The sequence below is a fragment of the Aspergillus alliaceus genome (assembly GCF_009176365.1).
Source record: "Aspergillus alliaceus strain CBS 536.65 unplaced genomic scaffold BDW43scaffold_20, whole genome shotgun sequence".
In the NCBI taxonomy this organism is placed as follows: Eukaryota; Fungi; Ascomycota; class Eurotiomycetes; order Eurotiales; family Aspergillaceae; genus Aspergillus; species Aspergillus alliaceus.
In genome coordinates this window covers 508,447-523,900 of record NW_022474703.1, presented here as the reverse complement: position 1 = coordinate 523,900, position 15,454 = coordinate 508,447, and the positions used below count along the sequence as shown (strand labels likewise).

At 43.7% G+C, this 15,454-nt stretch overlaps 4 protein-coding genes across 4 annotated transcripts; 2 read left to right on the top strand and 2 right to left on the bottom strand.

Moving 5' to 3' along the window:
* Nucleotides 1–100: 100 nt before the first annotated feature.
* Nucleotides 101–1,147, bottom strand: BDW43DRAFT_319568 (sterol desaturase family protein; the record flags this gene model as incomplete). The annotated part of the gene is made up of 1 exon (XM_032048945.1): nucleotides 101–1,147. The coding sequence occupies one exon, from the start codon at nucleotides 1,145–1,147 to the stop codon at nucleotides 101–103; it is 1,047 nt and encodes a 348-aa protein (XP_031900752.1).
* A 3,701-nt stretch (nucleotides 1,148–4,848) lies between these two features.
* BDW43DRAFT_319566 (aldo/keto reductase) lies at nucleotides 4,849–6,319 on the bottom strand (the record flags this gene model as incomplete). Its single annotated transcript, XM_032048944.1, has 3 exons — nucleotides 5,866–6,319; nucleotides 5,599–5,816; nucleotides 4,849–5,525 (listed from the first exon to the last, which is right to left on the bottom strand). Exons 1-3 carry the CDS (start codon nucleotides 5,919–5,921, stop codon nucleotides 4,849–4,851), a joined length of 951 nt encoding a protein of 316 aa, XP_031900751.1. The 5' UTR covers nucleotides 5,922–6,319.
* Nucleotides 6,320–9,393: 3,074 nt separating this feature from the next.
* BDW43DRAFT_310909 (uncharacterized protein) lies at nucleotides 9,394–9,700 on the top strand (the record flags this gene model as incomplete). Its single annotated transcript, XM_032047064.1, has 2 exons — nucleotides 9,394–9,557; nucleotides 9,622–9,700. 2 exons carry the CDS (start codon nucleotides 9,394–9,396, stop codon nucleotides 9,698–9,700), a joined length of 243 nt encoding a protein of 80 aa, XP_031900750.1.
* A 3,136-nt stretch (nucleotides 9,701–12,836) lies between these two features.
* Nucleotides 12,837–13,253, top strand: BDW43DRAFT_310908 (Lipocalin-like domain-containing protein; the record flags this gene model as incomplete). Its single annotated transcript, XM_032047063.1, has 1 exon — nucleotides 12,837–13,253. One exon carries the CDS (start codon nucleotides 12,837–12,839, stop codon nucleotides 13,251–13,253), a length of 417 nt encoding a protein of 138 aa, XP_031900749.1.
* Nucleotides 13,254–15,454: the final 2,201 nt, after the last annotated feature.

Below are 15,454 nucleotides of genomic sequence, written 5' to 3'. Positions count from 1 at the left end.
GGGGGGGGGGTCTCTTCACGTATATCACCTAGAAATACTCAAACTATGGCAAAATAACTGTTCTTCTTTCCTTGAAACCAGGCATGCACTGCGAGCCAAATCAGTGTAACGGGATTTCCGCAGTGTTGACATAGTCAATATTATCCCGGTGTCCCTCTATACGAGTTGCGCATGTGTTGAACAAGCGATCCCACACACGGGTCTGCTTACCATAATTGTAGCTGCTCTTCCAGCCCTTGCGATGGTGGAGATCATGGTCCTCGAGCAAGAGCTCCATATCGAACAGCCTTAAAAACGAGGTCCAGGGATTCACCGCGGTGGCGATCATCCGCAGACCGCTGTGGCCCAAAATCTCCGTGAAAATCACATACTGCTGGCAAATCCACCACTCGTAGAAGCCCATGGGGAACCCCATCAGCTTCATTGTGCCGTATGTTATAAGAGGGGTACCGACGAGGTCGATGAACTCCTGCACCAGATCCGCATACGCTGTCAGAAGAGGATTGGGATGTTTTGTCAGATGGTGTCTGCGGTGGAACTGCCAGAGGTGTTCGGTCTCGTGTGCGGCGCGGTGGAACAGGTAATACCAAAAGTCGAGGACAACTGCGTAGACGCCGGTTTCAAAGATGAGCCACAACCACCGGATGGAGGAGGGTCCTTCATCCGCGCGATAGGAGAGGATAACGGTGGCCATTGGGCGCAGAAATACGACTGACAGAAGAGTCTGAACCGTCTTCCGTACCCCAACGTCGGGCACACCATCACGAGGATGCTTGTCGCCATCAAAATATCCAATCTTATGCCCGACGCCGCGCAGGACATGCACTTCGTGAATGGCAATAAATTCCAGCGCCAGGCTATAGAAAGCGAAGACTAGCAGCGTGGACGGTTGACCGACATAGTTGATGTAGAGTTGATGGATGATGAGGGGGATGCTGGCGTGGATGAGGACCCAGCGATGGAATTGTAGCTCTGGTGCGTAAGGCACCTTATCGGTCTTCTGGTGAACTGGAACTTCTTTGTCAAGATCCATATGGTGTATGTTCAGGATCTCAATGAGCCAATGGGCTGCGTTCCACTGCGTCCGATCCCACGAACGCCAAGTGGACTTCATCGAGTCCATCGGATTGCGTGTAATTGCAGCCATCTCTAGGCACGGATGTTAGAGAGAGCTACTGGTAAGGAAATGGAGTTCATTACTTCTGTCTTTGAGGCCCCTCCGGGCTCTTCTATTATACTACTCAACAGGTAAACATGTGAACTAGCCATGAGAATAGAATTGCAACCGAGGTGTGGATACTTTCCCCAACATTTCCCCCCACGAATGGTATCAGGTTTCTATTATTGATTAGTAGTCTTGCCTCTGGTCAGTCGCATCTTCTTCTTGTGTTAGCATGAGGGAGACATCTGCAAGACCCACATTGGCATGCGCTCCTTTTCTGAGGATGTCCATCCTAGCGATGATCATTTTCTCTCACAGACCCCGGAAAGTGGTGTAAGTCGAAGCCTTGGCTAAATGATGATATTAACAGTCTCCACCTTGCCCGGTCTTGATTGGCTAGCGTGCGAAGCATGCCGGATTCAGTATGTCTTGCGAATTGGTAGGCCCTAAAAATCGACACGGATGATTATCTCCTGAAAAGAGTACCCTCCTTCATGAAAATCGATGCTATTATATTTTGTTGCCTGTACAGTACTTTCACAATATAACCTTATTCAAGGAAAAAATGGTTAGGCAGCTTCAGGTACGTCATCTGTCTCCATTACCTTAACGAGAGTATGAATGGGAATAAAAACAGGGCTGACAAGGGTAAATCATCATTAGACTGGAGAAGATCGGGGTGAAACGAACTGGTAGTTTGCTTCGACGATGTCAAGGACCTACAAGTGGTAAAAGGCATTTAGGCACTCTGCTCTGCAAAGAAAAAATCGGGCAAATCATGAACGGCGACTATCACTCAATAATGGCCGTATCGTTCCCTTGTCTCAATTCTCCTCGACATGTAGAAGTACCATGCGCCTTGATTGCCCTCACTATCCTACGTTCTAAGGACCAGGATTTGAAGCCGTACCCTGTGTATGAAGAAGCAATCACCTAAGAACTTGCGTTTACCTCAGCGAACCCCGACTGTTATATGTTTTTTTATTTCTGTTTCTTTCTTTCTTTCTTGCTCTTCTCTTCAATTTCTTTTTCCTCTTCTTTTTTCTCTTCTTTTTTCTCTTCTTTTTCTCTTTTTCCTTTTCCCCAAAACTTACAACTTATTTTTGCTTATCTCTTGGACAGCCTTTTGGTGTTCCGGCAATTTCTTTTTGGGCCGAGCGCAACACCAAGACTTATACAGCTGATGATGATGATGATGATGATGATGATGATTCATACGCCGACCCCTCGCCTCAGGGCGATATGCAGGAAAGCTACAATCTGTACTCTATCTACACGGCTATTTACAATGAACTATTTCTTTCCTGATGAATTTAGAGCCTTGTCAAGGCCTGTATTAGCTGATACCTGGTATTCTGTTCTGCAGCCCTTGTGGCGCGCGGCTTCAAAATCTCTGCAATATTTCTGTATAGTCCAGTACCGCGCCGAAGACACTACTATCCTCCGGGGTATCTTATAGCCTACCTTTCTTATCTTGGTCAGCTCCTTCTATTATACCTAAAATATTGTTAAATGCTCTTCCAATTTTATGTTGTAGCTCTTGGCGCAGCCTGTTTAGCCGCGGGCAGTCAATTAATACATGGACTACTATCTCTACCACCCATATTCATATCTTTCCTCTTCCTAGAAGCGATTTGCTTGCTATATATTACCAGCCATAAGTGGCCAGTCCGGAGTTGAGTGAGCAAATAAGCTTAGTTATAAGGGAGTAAGCTATAAAGCTGGCGGGTGCAGCTTAAAGATAGGATCTTATTAATTTTGCGGAGATATCCTCCCTCTTTTAAGATTCTCTATTCTTGTTTCTATTCCTAAGTCACTTTTGTACAGGTTTCCAAAAGCCCTTGTTATGTATGTATTGGTACTGGCGTTCCATGACGCAGGATATTTTACATAACGTGTATCCCCACGTACAAACGTATCCGTCAGGCCATATAGATATATCCCCATGAACCTACCAAGGTTTCCTCCCGCAAGATCACATCGATCATTCCTCATAGGGCAAAAAAGATGGCCCCGAATCTAGCTCCATCGACCCTGGAATTTATCCGTGATATGATTTTGAGCAATGAACTTACTCACTCCCAGATTGCCATTGCGGCTGGCTGCCATCCAAGTACTATCACTAGACATGTTACTAACATGAACCTGTTTGACAATATGTGAAGGCACCCCCGAATAAGGGCGGACGCCCACGGAGACTCTCACCTATTATGTTTAAGCCCTCTGTGATCACCTACTTGAGAAGCCCCATTTGTACCTTGATGAGATGGCTATTTTTATGGGACGAGTTTCAGGTATATATAACCATATGCAACATTAGCCGAGCTCTAAAGCGTGAAGGTTAGTCTAAAAAAGCTGCCAAACATAAAGCGAGAGAGGTAAATGTAGATCTATATAACGCGTACTTCTATTTTATGTCAGACTTTTGCTCATACCACCTTGTGTACGTGGATGAATCTGGGTGTGACAAAAGGGTAGGATTCAGAAGGACCGGCTGGTCTCCTCTTGGTATTGCCCCGACTCAAGAGGCCAAATTCCATCAGGATCAGCGGTATCAAATCATCCCAGCTTACGCGCAAGATGGGATTGTCCTGTCCTGTGTTTTCCAAGGCTCCACTGACGGGTCAATCTTCGAAGATTTTATTGAGGAGCTGCGCCATTATTGTGGAAGATGGCCGGAGCCAAAATCTGTTCTTATTATGGATAATGCTTCTTTCCATTACTCCGAGAAATTAGAGCAAATGTGTGCGGAAGCAGGGGTAAAGTTGGTATATTTGCCCCGTATTCGCCTGATTAGAATCCGATTAAGGAGCTCTTCGCCGAACTGAAAGCCTTTACAAGGCGGCATTGGCGAGTCTACAAAGATAACCCGACCAGGGCTTTGATTCTTTCCTTAAATGGTGCATTAGAACTGTGGGTACGACGGAAAAGAGCACAAAGGGACATTTTCAGAATGCTGGTCTGACAGTCGAAGAAATGCCATAGGAGAGGCATCTCTGCAGACTAGTAAGTTAAGCAGTCGTGCCTGGGGAACTTACTTTAACAGATTCTATCACACTATAGTCAAGCTTATGGTCAGCCGCGAGGTCTACACCTGGTTGCAAAACCAGTGCACGCTTTTACTCGGATGGTTTCCAGGACGGTCAAAAATTACTGCTTCGTTATGAATGTTTTGACTGCATTGCAGCCTTTTAGTCTTACCACCTTACGGTATCCATGCGGAGTCTGGATATACTGAACGCTTATGCTTCGAGCGAACGTTTCGGGCTCCATTACGTATGGTATATAGATTGACGGTGACAGTAGAATTCTTTTACGAGGAATAGGCGCTGGATTTTTGATTCGTTTGACATATGAGCGTAACCAAAAATTCAGTATCTGGTATATGATTGATTGATTGATTAAATGCCCATCGGTTCGACTTGGTTCGAATCTTTTTCCCGGTCACTGTTGAACACTAGCGATCAAGCAACCCCATGGGCGGGTCTTAACCGGGGACGATTAGTTTCCTTAGCCGAGTGCTACTTTATCCTCATTAGGAACGCCTTGGATTCTATAGCAAAGGATAGAAGGCAAAGAATGCGTGGTTTGCAATTCTCACATGCTGGCTAGTTACTAAGCTCCAGACTCTTTTCGGCGGTAATCATTCATTTCATCAGAAATACTGAGGCTAAGCAGTGGAGCCTTCATAGTTCCAGTCGCGTCCTAGGCAAATATGGTTCCTCGAGGTATTTTAGATCATCGTCGGCCAGCTTGATCTTGGTCGCTTCGATAGCCTCATCGATCCTCTCTTTCTTGTTCAGGCCAACGACGGGACACATGTTCTTGCTCAGAGTCCAAGCGATCGCTACTTGAGCCATACTTTTTCCGAGCTTCTTTGAAATCTCCTCAACACGATTGACGATTTCTTCATCGACCTTATCATCTCTTGACCGAACTAGCATGTGGAGTCCAGCGTCCTTCTCTTCTCGAAGAGTGTTTCGAGTACCCCATGGGCGGGTCAAGGCGCCACGTGCAACAGGTGACCAGGGAATCAAGCCGATACCAGTGTAGTTGCAGTACGGAATCATTTCGTGTTCTTCTTCTCTATAGATCAAGTTGAAATAGTTTTGCATAGAGATGAATTTATGCCAGCCATGGCGATCAGCAATGTTTTGTAGCTGTTGGAATTCCCATGCTGCCATGCTGGACGCTCCGATGTATCGTGCTTTTCCAGATTCAACAACATCGTTTAAAGCTCGCATGATCTCCTCTCGTGGTATCGAGCGATCTATGCGATGGATCTGTAGCACATCGATATAGGTTCCAAGTCTTGCAATACTCTTATCGACGGCATCAAGAATATGCTTACGACTTAAGCCGACTTGATTGAGGAAGATCGTCATCGTTCTGAGCGGTCATGCCTGGCTGATTTGATGGACAGTTTGGCGTAACACCGAAGTAGGTTTTCGTGAGGATGACGAGGCTTTCTCGAGGAATGTTGTACTTCTTGATAGCTTCACCAATAACCTGTTCAGACTGTCCGTGGGAATAGAGATCTGCAGTGTCCCAGGTACGGATTCCCGCGTTGTATGCATATTCTAGTAGAGGAAGTGAATCTTCTTTGTCAAGAACCCAACCTTGCCATTCTGGTGTCCCGTAGCTCATTGCTCCACTGTCAACGTTAGCATAGAAGAGGGACAGATTTGGGTAGTATAGCGTACAGAATGACTCTGGAAACTTTGAGGCCAGACTTCCCCAGATACTGATATAGACTCATGTCAACAAGTGGTACGAATTCACAACTGCACGTTGACCAAGGGATGAATTGGTGTTATTTTCCTGAAGTGCTCAACATGGATGACGTGAGAGACAACGCTAGTGATGCTGGCCAGCGCCATACGTAAATATTGCAAATTGGTGACAGAAGCACTTTTCACAATCAAAACTCTCTGGCACCAATTTGCAATATTTATGCATGGCACTGGTTCATTGATACAGGTCAAGTTTAAGCCCGAGAGTTGGCAATCAATGGAGGGGTTAAGCTAAGTCCGTGCCACCACCACGAGACCTAACCCTTAACTCCACTAAGCCCGAGTACAAACTCTATTACAGTTACAAGACATAGCATTTAGTTGATCTTAGCACATATGTAAACAAAACAATCAAAGAGTGAAGGTGTCTTCAAGGGCGTGTTGGTTGGTAACCAGTGGGAGAAATGGGGCGTTGATAAGGGATCCATCGATAAGACCAAGCCACGTGAACGTCACGTGGCTCAGTCACGTCCACAGGTCAACATCGTACCGATATTCTGGAACCACAACAACTCCATTTATGATGCTCCACAAGGTCTCCATTATAATACCAAAATCCACTCGGTGCTGCTATACCACCTCACCCTCTAAGTCTACCAAGCGCAGAGGCATAGGTTGGATCTGGTCAGATATTGAAGTTGCTTCAGTTCCCAAAGAGGAAGATATCAATGGTCGAGGTGACTGCGTTAGAAGGATATTTATATTTATTGGTGGGAGCGTCGATCCGGCAGTGAGGCTGTTGGTGGATCTGTTTTCTTTGGAGAGATGTTGACACTCTTTACATACAGCTGTTTGCACACGTTGTCGGGAATATTATCATGAGTGTCTAAGATGCCGCGTTGCTCCACATATTTAATAATGGTTTTTAAATGATGTATCCTGAGTTTGTAGTGCTTTTTCCCTATTGGATCCTGCCAACAATACTAAACTTCATGCTGGCAGGGCGGTCCTGGACATCGCATTTTCTGATACACATCTCGCCAAACTGAAGGCTGGCCAGAGTAGTTTTTAGCGTTAATCTAATCATCACGCTCATGAAGTTATTCTGTTGGTTACTGAGGAATTTCCTCTTTTGTCAGTTTTCCTGGGAGAAGAGTCGGCGTCCTCCATATAATTAATTGATATAGAGACTGTAAGCTTCTTTTTAAACAGACAGAGGAGATCTTGCCACATGCGGATTTATCTATTTATAGCTGTCCAGTCAATATCAGTCTTTTCAAAGCGCTTTGTGATTGCCCTGTGAGTGATTATTTACAGAAATTATAACTAAGATATTATCCGGCTTCACATGCTGGTTACGGTTTATCTTCTGGTGTAGCACGCGTTTCGCCTTCTTAATCTGCTACCAGTATGAACTGGGTGCCGAGTCTAGGTCTTGTTCCGTATCCTTAGCCAAGATCCGGTTGTTGAGAGCCACCCTCCAGTCAATTATATACAGTATATGAGACAGATGTTCACCATGGGGAGAAAAGCTATATTCAAAGGCCGTACGCTCGCGGCCGAAGTCACCGGGGGTAGGGCAATTCAATGGAGACCGTTCCCAAGTCCCAGCTTAGGAAGGAATATAATTGTTGAGGGGCGTGAATGGCACCTCGTCAAGGCATAGGATGCCACCATGGAGCCTAACTTCGTTCGTTAGCTTCCCAATGGGAACTTATCTAAACTTAGAGCGACTATTGCTGACAAACTAAGAATAATAATAAGCAGAGTCATTTGTGTTGCATCACTTAGCTCCTACAAAGCCCGCAGTAAGCACCTCACTTCCAGGACGGCAGGATACGAACGGAAAGTGACTATTGACAGTTTGTCAGATCCGCCAGGCACCCCAGCTGACGGTTTGGCTAGTTGGTATGGAACCCTCCAACCACCCATGAATCGCCTGTACGGGATTCATACGTATGTCCGAATGACATTATTACATACTACAGTTTTATACATTATCGTTAAAATACACGGAAGATAGGTATTCCATGGACTTGCTATTTACGATTTAGCTCCGTTTCGGATGAGGTTTCAGGAAAGAACTCAAAAGTATAAACATTTGCACCGGTATTGCATCCAGCTGTAACGGTTTTTTGCGGACAGTGGCCACGGCTCGCCGGAGATTGTACTTCTCCAAATTTGCTTAGCAATCCACAAGTCCATTGACCGATAATGCAACCCAAGCTTTACAACACATTCCGTTAACGGACTGCCTTCATTGCTCCATATGATCTTGAGATTTGAATTTTCAAAATACTGTATGTCCCATTTGCTACAGGTGATAGGGCAGATGGGACCTAGAGCCAGCATGGCCATTGACTACCTTCACATAGTCCGTCACTCAACAATATAGTATTTGGTCAAGGAAATAAATAGCCCAGAGGATTGAGCCTGTTGGAGTATATGTCAAGGGGTCCAGGGCTTCTGGTATCGCGTGGCCCTCTTTCAGATATCTAGCGCCAAAGAGGGATAACCTCACATAGTCATGCCTATATAATTCTCAATCTGTTTAAGAACTAATATATACGACTATAGGGTGTGCAAAATAGGGCTTCTCATCTGCTCAGCCGTACGTAAGCCGCAGGGAATACGCGTGGTCAATAGGCAAAGCGCCCTCCAGCAAATTAAAAAGTTAAAATACGTACAATAAGTCTTTTAACATAAAGACAGGAAGGCATAGCCCAAAGGCTCTGGCGAGGAAAAGGACTAGAATGAACATACAAACAGTTGAGGGGACTGATAAAGCTTTTAGGGACTACAAGAGGCAGCAGCCTAGGCCACTGCCTAGGCATGTGTCTCTGTCATAGCTAACGGTTCTATATGGACTAAACTAGATTAATGGTAATAATGATAGTGTGTCGAATGTCTCAAAGTGTTATATCCTCACCACAGCATAACACGAAACAACTGACATACCCCACCTGCAAATAGTTAGGAGTCACATCCAGGCAGCTAGGACACTTTGTTACATTCGTAGCTATTGTCTTCTGTAGACAGACTTAATGCCTCTATGATAGTATTAGGCTACCCCCCACTATACCCGGTTATACAACTCTGTAGATATCACTTTAGGGTCTAAACGCAGACACGCGTAACTACTCGGCAACTGGATTTGTTATTGTAAAATATGCCTTGTTTATAAGGCCAGCAGATATTTCTGACAAGCATCACGTCTTACCCACTCATTATTAACGGCCTCCACGGAACAGATGAGGACTCTGCCTCCATACGGGCCGCCAGAAACTCGAACCCAGCCGTTCTAGAGGCTCTATTAAACCATTATTTCACTCACCTCCAGTTCGTACCCGCCGGTCGCGAGCTGAGCTGGATGAGCGCAGCAAAGGCTTTCCACGTTTTTGGGCGGAGCCGAATGTTCTAGGTCAGCGACTTCGATTATCAAAAGCCCTCACAGCATTAGAAGTGGCTGCCGCGCTCGGGCATGAGGATTTGTTTAGTATGGACCGCGACGCGGGCGCAGATGAAACCGCCTGGACGAGTGCTTCGGAGGCCCGTCGAGTCGACTTTGATGATACCAAGCCGTCATTCATGAGCACTCCCTCTCCTGTTCATGAAGCTAACGCTACTAGCCAGCCTGCTATGCTTCACAGATTGCTCTATACGTATGGCAATTTTCCAAACTACCGCCCCCTCGCGGCTCCTATAGTCGACTTACCACTACTATAGTTTGCACTGGCTCGATGCGACCCATCTAGCCCTGATGTCTGGGCCTGTATCACGAGCCTTCACCAGCATGAAGACCTAGATAAGCACCTACGCTCTCCTGTCTTCGACATCCACCCGCTTCACTTCGCAGTTGGCCGCCACGACGTAGACCTCCTATCCCGCCTCTCTGTGGCACTCTCCAGTGCAGGGACCACGGCGTTGCGTCAGAACTTACTCCATATCGCCTCGCTCCCAATGATGTCCGAGTGCATCGACAAGGAAAATCATGATTCCGTTCGGAGTATCCACTGCGCTCCTTCGCTGATCTACACTTGGCTATCGCATCAATTCCCTAGTCCCCTGCACCTTGATCCGAACAAAAAGACTGGTAGCTGGGCCAACAGAGACAAACCCTTCCCAAAAACGACTCCACTCACTACTCTAGAGCGGGGAACCTAGCTCGGTTCTTTGCGTCTGCTTGTAGAGGCGGGTAAACAGAAAGAATAAACCAGATAAGTAAACAGTATTTATGGTACTATATTAACTATTAGCAGGGTTACTTAACAAATCTAAGACTAACAATATAATTTATAAATAATAACATAGTATACTTAATAACAGGAGTAATATCTTTTTATATAAACTATAATTATTACCTGTCAAGCACATCTACTAGTCAACGTAGAGGACCTGCCGACTAGGTAAGGATACGTAGGCAAAGAAGATAAAAATATCAAAGGCAGGCAGTCCTAGATACTTTTCAGACAGGCGACTGATTCTTGACCTTCTATAGTTCTTGGCAATAAGTCTAAGTAATCGGCATATTTTCGGAAGCCTGCCCTATTTTACCTCCTATATTAAAATATATATATTTTCGGCGTTTGTAATCGAAACAGCCTAATAACAAAATATATGATATTTTAATAACTGAAAAACATTAATATAAAAAATATCAGCAAAACTATACTCTAGTACTTGGTATACCAGTCCCTAGCCTGAATAACTGCCTCAACTCGCCTGTCCATACTATCTGTTATATTTTTTAAGATATCCTGGTGAATTGAGGTCCAGGACTGCTCTAACACTTCCTATAGATAATCTTTCTTCTTCTTATTAGATCCCCGGCAATTTTCAATATCAGGATTGATGCTATACATGCCTTCTTTGAGAGGAAACCACATGTGTTTAATGGGATTAAAATCAGGTAAATAGGGTAGCTATTCCATATAGTTTATACTATTACCTTATACCCAATTCTTGATCTTTTTAGCTATATGGATATACGTGTTGTCTTGTATAAAGGTAAGCTCCGGATCATAGATAGTAGGTAATATCTCTTTTAAGATATTAAGATAGGAGCGTGCAGAGTAGCTATACTTTTTTAACTTAAAAATATATTCCAAATATATTAAATCGCTGTCTTTTTTGCTCTAGATAGCTGCCCAGACCATTACTCTGATCTCTTTTTCCTTTTTAACAGGTTAAATGAAGTCTTCCTTCCATTTCTCGCTATTAAAACTGAGCCGGAAAACCTATTGCTGATAATGGCCTGAGCCGAGCTTAACTGAGCATTTATCTGACTATATAATCTTAGCCCAATCGGCCTCGGTATAGTTTATACAGGATAGAGCCTAGTTAAGACGCTTTTTGGCTATCTTATTAGTCAGTTCAGGTCAATTCTGAGCTTTTCATTTACCATATCCTGACCCATAAATGATATTGTAGAGTGTACGGTAAGATAAAGAGATAGAAAGCTTGTTCTATAACTGAATATAGGATTGAAAAGGATCTTGCTTGATAAGATAAATAATCAAGCATTTATCTTGCTCAGTATAATGTCTCAAACAGCCTGAGAGTGGTTAGAATTGATAATTATCTTGCAAGGTAGCCCGGTCGGTAGATGAGTAGATGGTTAAAACAGGCCTATCTAGAGCCTCTGCAATTTTAGAGCCACTAGCACCACCAAAACGAGCTCTCTGTATAAAAGCTTGCTCTGCTGGTTTCAGCTCAGTATTACGCCTAATATTAGGATTCAAGGTCCCTAGAGCTCGACGTTCAGGCATAGTTCTAGGTGGTTGAAAACATGAGGTTGTTTGACGCGTTGTTTACGCGCGGCGAGACTTTCTGCCGGGTACTGTACTACTAGTAACGATTCACTTCACTAATTTATAACTGAAGGCTCTACGCCTAAAGGACTAAGAATCCCCATTGAGCTCCTGATCATTGGGTGGTGCGATATTCCTTATTGGTGGTCATTCGGGGGCCAATTTATCTACGCACATTGGTCACGGTATATTGTACAATCCTCAGGCCGAATCACTATTCGATATTTGACCCCAAATCTACTAGAGTTAATATTATAAATATATCTAGGATTTCGTGTCTTTGTCAGATAAGGCCTTCCGATACTTCACCCTATTATACAGTACCGGGGGGTTACTATATTATATTCTAGCTCTTAAAAGTGCTCTATCATATATCTTATATACCTGAGCCTACTAGGACTTTACTAAGGATTCTACATATTTTATAAGTAGACAAAGTCAATTAAAATTAATCGAACAATGTGCGGCCTGCTCATGCGGGGCTTACGCCATGTCGAAAATCGTTAAAATTGACTCTTGAGAGTGTACTCGGTGGTTGAACAAAAACGTTTCCGAACACGAACGCCATGCAATTTGACACATGCTATGCAGTTTAAGCTCTGTCCCTAACCGAAGTGTCTCGTCCGTCCTTCCTGTCTGTGTGACAGGTTGTTTAATCAAATTTTTAATGCTAAGTTCGAGCGCTGGTTCTGTGACTGATGACGTGTAGCTGGGTTCTGTTTGAGGACATAACAGGCTTTTTTCCCTCCCTTACTTATGGATTAACTATGAGTAATGGGCTCTCCATGAAATGACTACACAAGGGGAATCTTGTGTGCTCCACTGCTCCATGACTAGCGTATAATCTATGCAACTGGTTCTCAAGTTAGTAACGGTCATCCAGGGATAGAGAGTAGAGACTATCGTTTGTTTATTCTTCAAATCAGCCCAATGTTACATGTCTGTGCTGCATCATAGCTACCTGGTAGATGAAGATATGACGTGGAGTGAATAGCCACCTGATCTAGTAAAATATATATATGGTTTGTCGGCTCTAACATCACCTTGGGAAATAAAATGCAGGGCTGTGCTGGGACCCTTCTTCAATGTTATAAGAGGAAGATGTTTGGTCTAGAAACTATAGCTACGACAATGCCCCCTGTCCAGTCCCAGCTCGTCGGAACCTGGAAACTCATTGAGTTTAAAGCTACCCGGGAGAATGATCCGAGCAAGACACCTATTTACCCCATGGGTCACGGTGTACAGGGAATGTTGCAGTACTCCCACGATGGCTATGTCTCAGTGCACCTAATGCGCTCTTCAGCCGATGCTGCATATATTACTCAGGACAGTCCGTATCAGAAATATGTGGCCTATGCCGGACGCTATGAAGTGGACTGGAATGATAAAATTATTCTCCTGCGACACTATCTGACTTTCTGCTCCTACCCTGACTGGGCTGGCAGCCTACAGATCCGCCAAGCCGAATTTCATGGAAATTATCTTACGCTACAGACAGTGAACCCACTGCAAGGGGAGGTACATTTGTCTCAATACTTTAAAGTGTGACGTGTGTTAATTAGGAATCTAGGTCCAAGAACAGGAAATCAAAGGAATATTGAGATGGTGTAGGGCCAGAATAGAACAAGACGCTGGCGAAGAAGAAAGCTGAACTTTAGTTCTATCCGGAAGGGTACATAGCACGTCTAAAGGTATCGGGGAAAACCCTCGTAGCTCAGAGTAGCTCCAGGACGCGATGAAATGCCGCTCTCCCGAGTCAGATATCAACCCCGAATAGTACGTAAGCTTGCATGCCTACTGAATAAAGCATTGACTTTTGAAAGGTGTATATACTGTTAGATCTGCCTGTATATAACAAAAACCGAAGTGTATCCAACAGACCACAGTCCCTCGCCAAGTTTAGCTATACTTGTTCTCAACATCACTGACCACATTACGAGTGGACTAGTCGGTAGGTATCCATAACGCAAAAATATCCTTGTTTAACTTCCACTGTGCGCATCTCTCGGTACTAGCGAGGTACGGGTGGTAAATCGAACTAGTTAGCAGAATTATGCTAGAAGCGTTATCGAAGATATACAGATCAACAGGCCTGGCGATAGCAGTGAGCATGCCTATATGAAAGGGTAGCAGCTCTAGTTATAGTATCTCTCCCAGCATATTCAATACCGCTTTGGACGCGGCGTAGACACCCAGCCAGGGTGTGTTTATGTAGTTCTCTAACGTGGGTCACCGCCCAACGCCCGCTACCAACCAACGCCCCGCTCCGAAGCCAGAGAACGAGGCAACAATTTATATATAAATTTTAAGCGTCGCGGAAGCGCTCGAAGAGGCATATTTGCCTGCCGCGACGACTTTGCGGTATAGAGGCCTTAGAGAACTCTTCAGGTGCTATAGAAGTAATATCTATAGTATTTTGACTAGTATTTGTTGTAGATTACTTCTTTTAATCTTACTTTAATATTTTGAAGCTATTTTAAAGCTGCTGTGCTGTCTCTTTATTAACTTGCTCTGTCTTTTTTTAATGTTTCTTTTTCTCTATCTAATACTTATGAAGAACTTTATTAGTAGCTTGCTTTTCTTTTCTCTCTAGAACTAATTACTGTTTCTCTTTCTTAGCCTGCTGTTAATAAAGCTACTCTTACTCTTTTAAAGCTTTTATAAGCTCTACTTCTTGCTCTTTTGCTGTATAAAGCTTGCACGCTTGCTATATTTTCTTAGATAAGTAAAAAATCGCACCACTGCTGTCTGACTCTTATAGTTAAAATACCAGAGGTTTAGTATATTGCTGCTTTATTTTCTTATTAGATAAAGCTATTTTAAGATCAGTATCCTCTAATTTTAACAGGGCATTCTCTATAGCAAGCTGGTATATTATAGAAGAAAGCTTTTTTATATTTTTATTATAGTAATTAACAACTGTAGCTCTGATTATTTATTAGATAAAATGCCAGTCATTACCGAATCTACTTATTTTCTTGTTTAATTAATTACTCCAGTATATCGCGAGATAATATTATTCTAATAGTATTTTAAGAAGTGCGCTAGCTACTGTTTTTCTGGCTTTTTTCTATAGATTTCTTTACCAAAGTTTCGAAGTATTTTATATATAGGATACAGGCCTCTCTGCGACTATTTATTTATATACTTTATAAGTATTTTAGACAGCATGTTATTAAGTAATTACTGGCTTTCATCTCTAATATCTCTTAGCACCTGTTTTCCTTAATAGCGTCTCGCAAGCATAGATTGATCAACGCTAAACTGTTTTATAATTTTAGTATATATAAATGGTTCTCCTGGCTTTAATGAAGCGATTGCTTCCAATGCTTCATCAATCGGAGCCATATTGACTGAGATATGTGGTGTTAAAGTTGTTGAGTTGAACAGTTGGTGAGCAAAATGCGGGGCGTTGGGCGGTGACCGACTTTATGGCTAACAATTGTCCCCTTGGAGCGGATCAAGAGAGACGAAAATACTTAGATCGAGGCCAAGGTACCCCATAAATTAGTGTCGAAGAGGCGTTTGGCTTCATCGAGAGGAATGACTAGCAGTGGTGAGCAAAGGAAAATACGTGTATTATTCACAGGATAGTTAAGTTGTCCTTGAATAACTTTCTCCGCCGATATAACAGCCGCCTAAATGCTAGACAAACTGCTTACGTCCAACTGCATTAGTGTAATATGAGGTATGGTAGGCAGCTCTTCCATCTTAGAGATAGTGCGGCTTAAGGAGAAAACTGCCAGTCC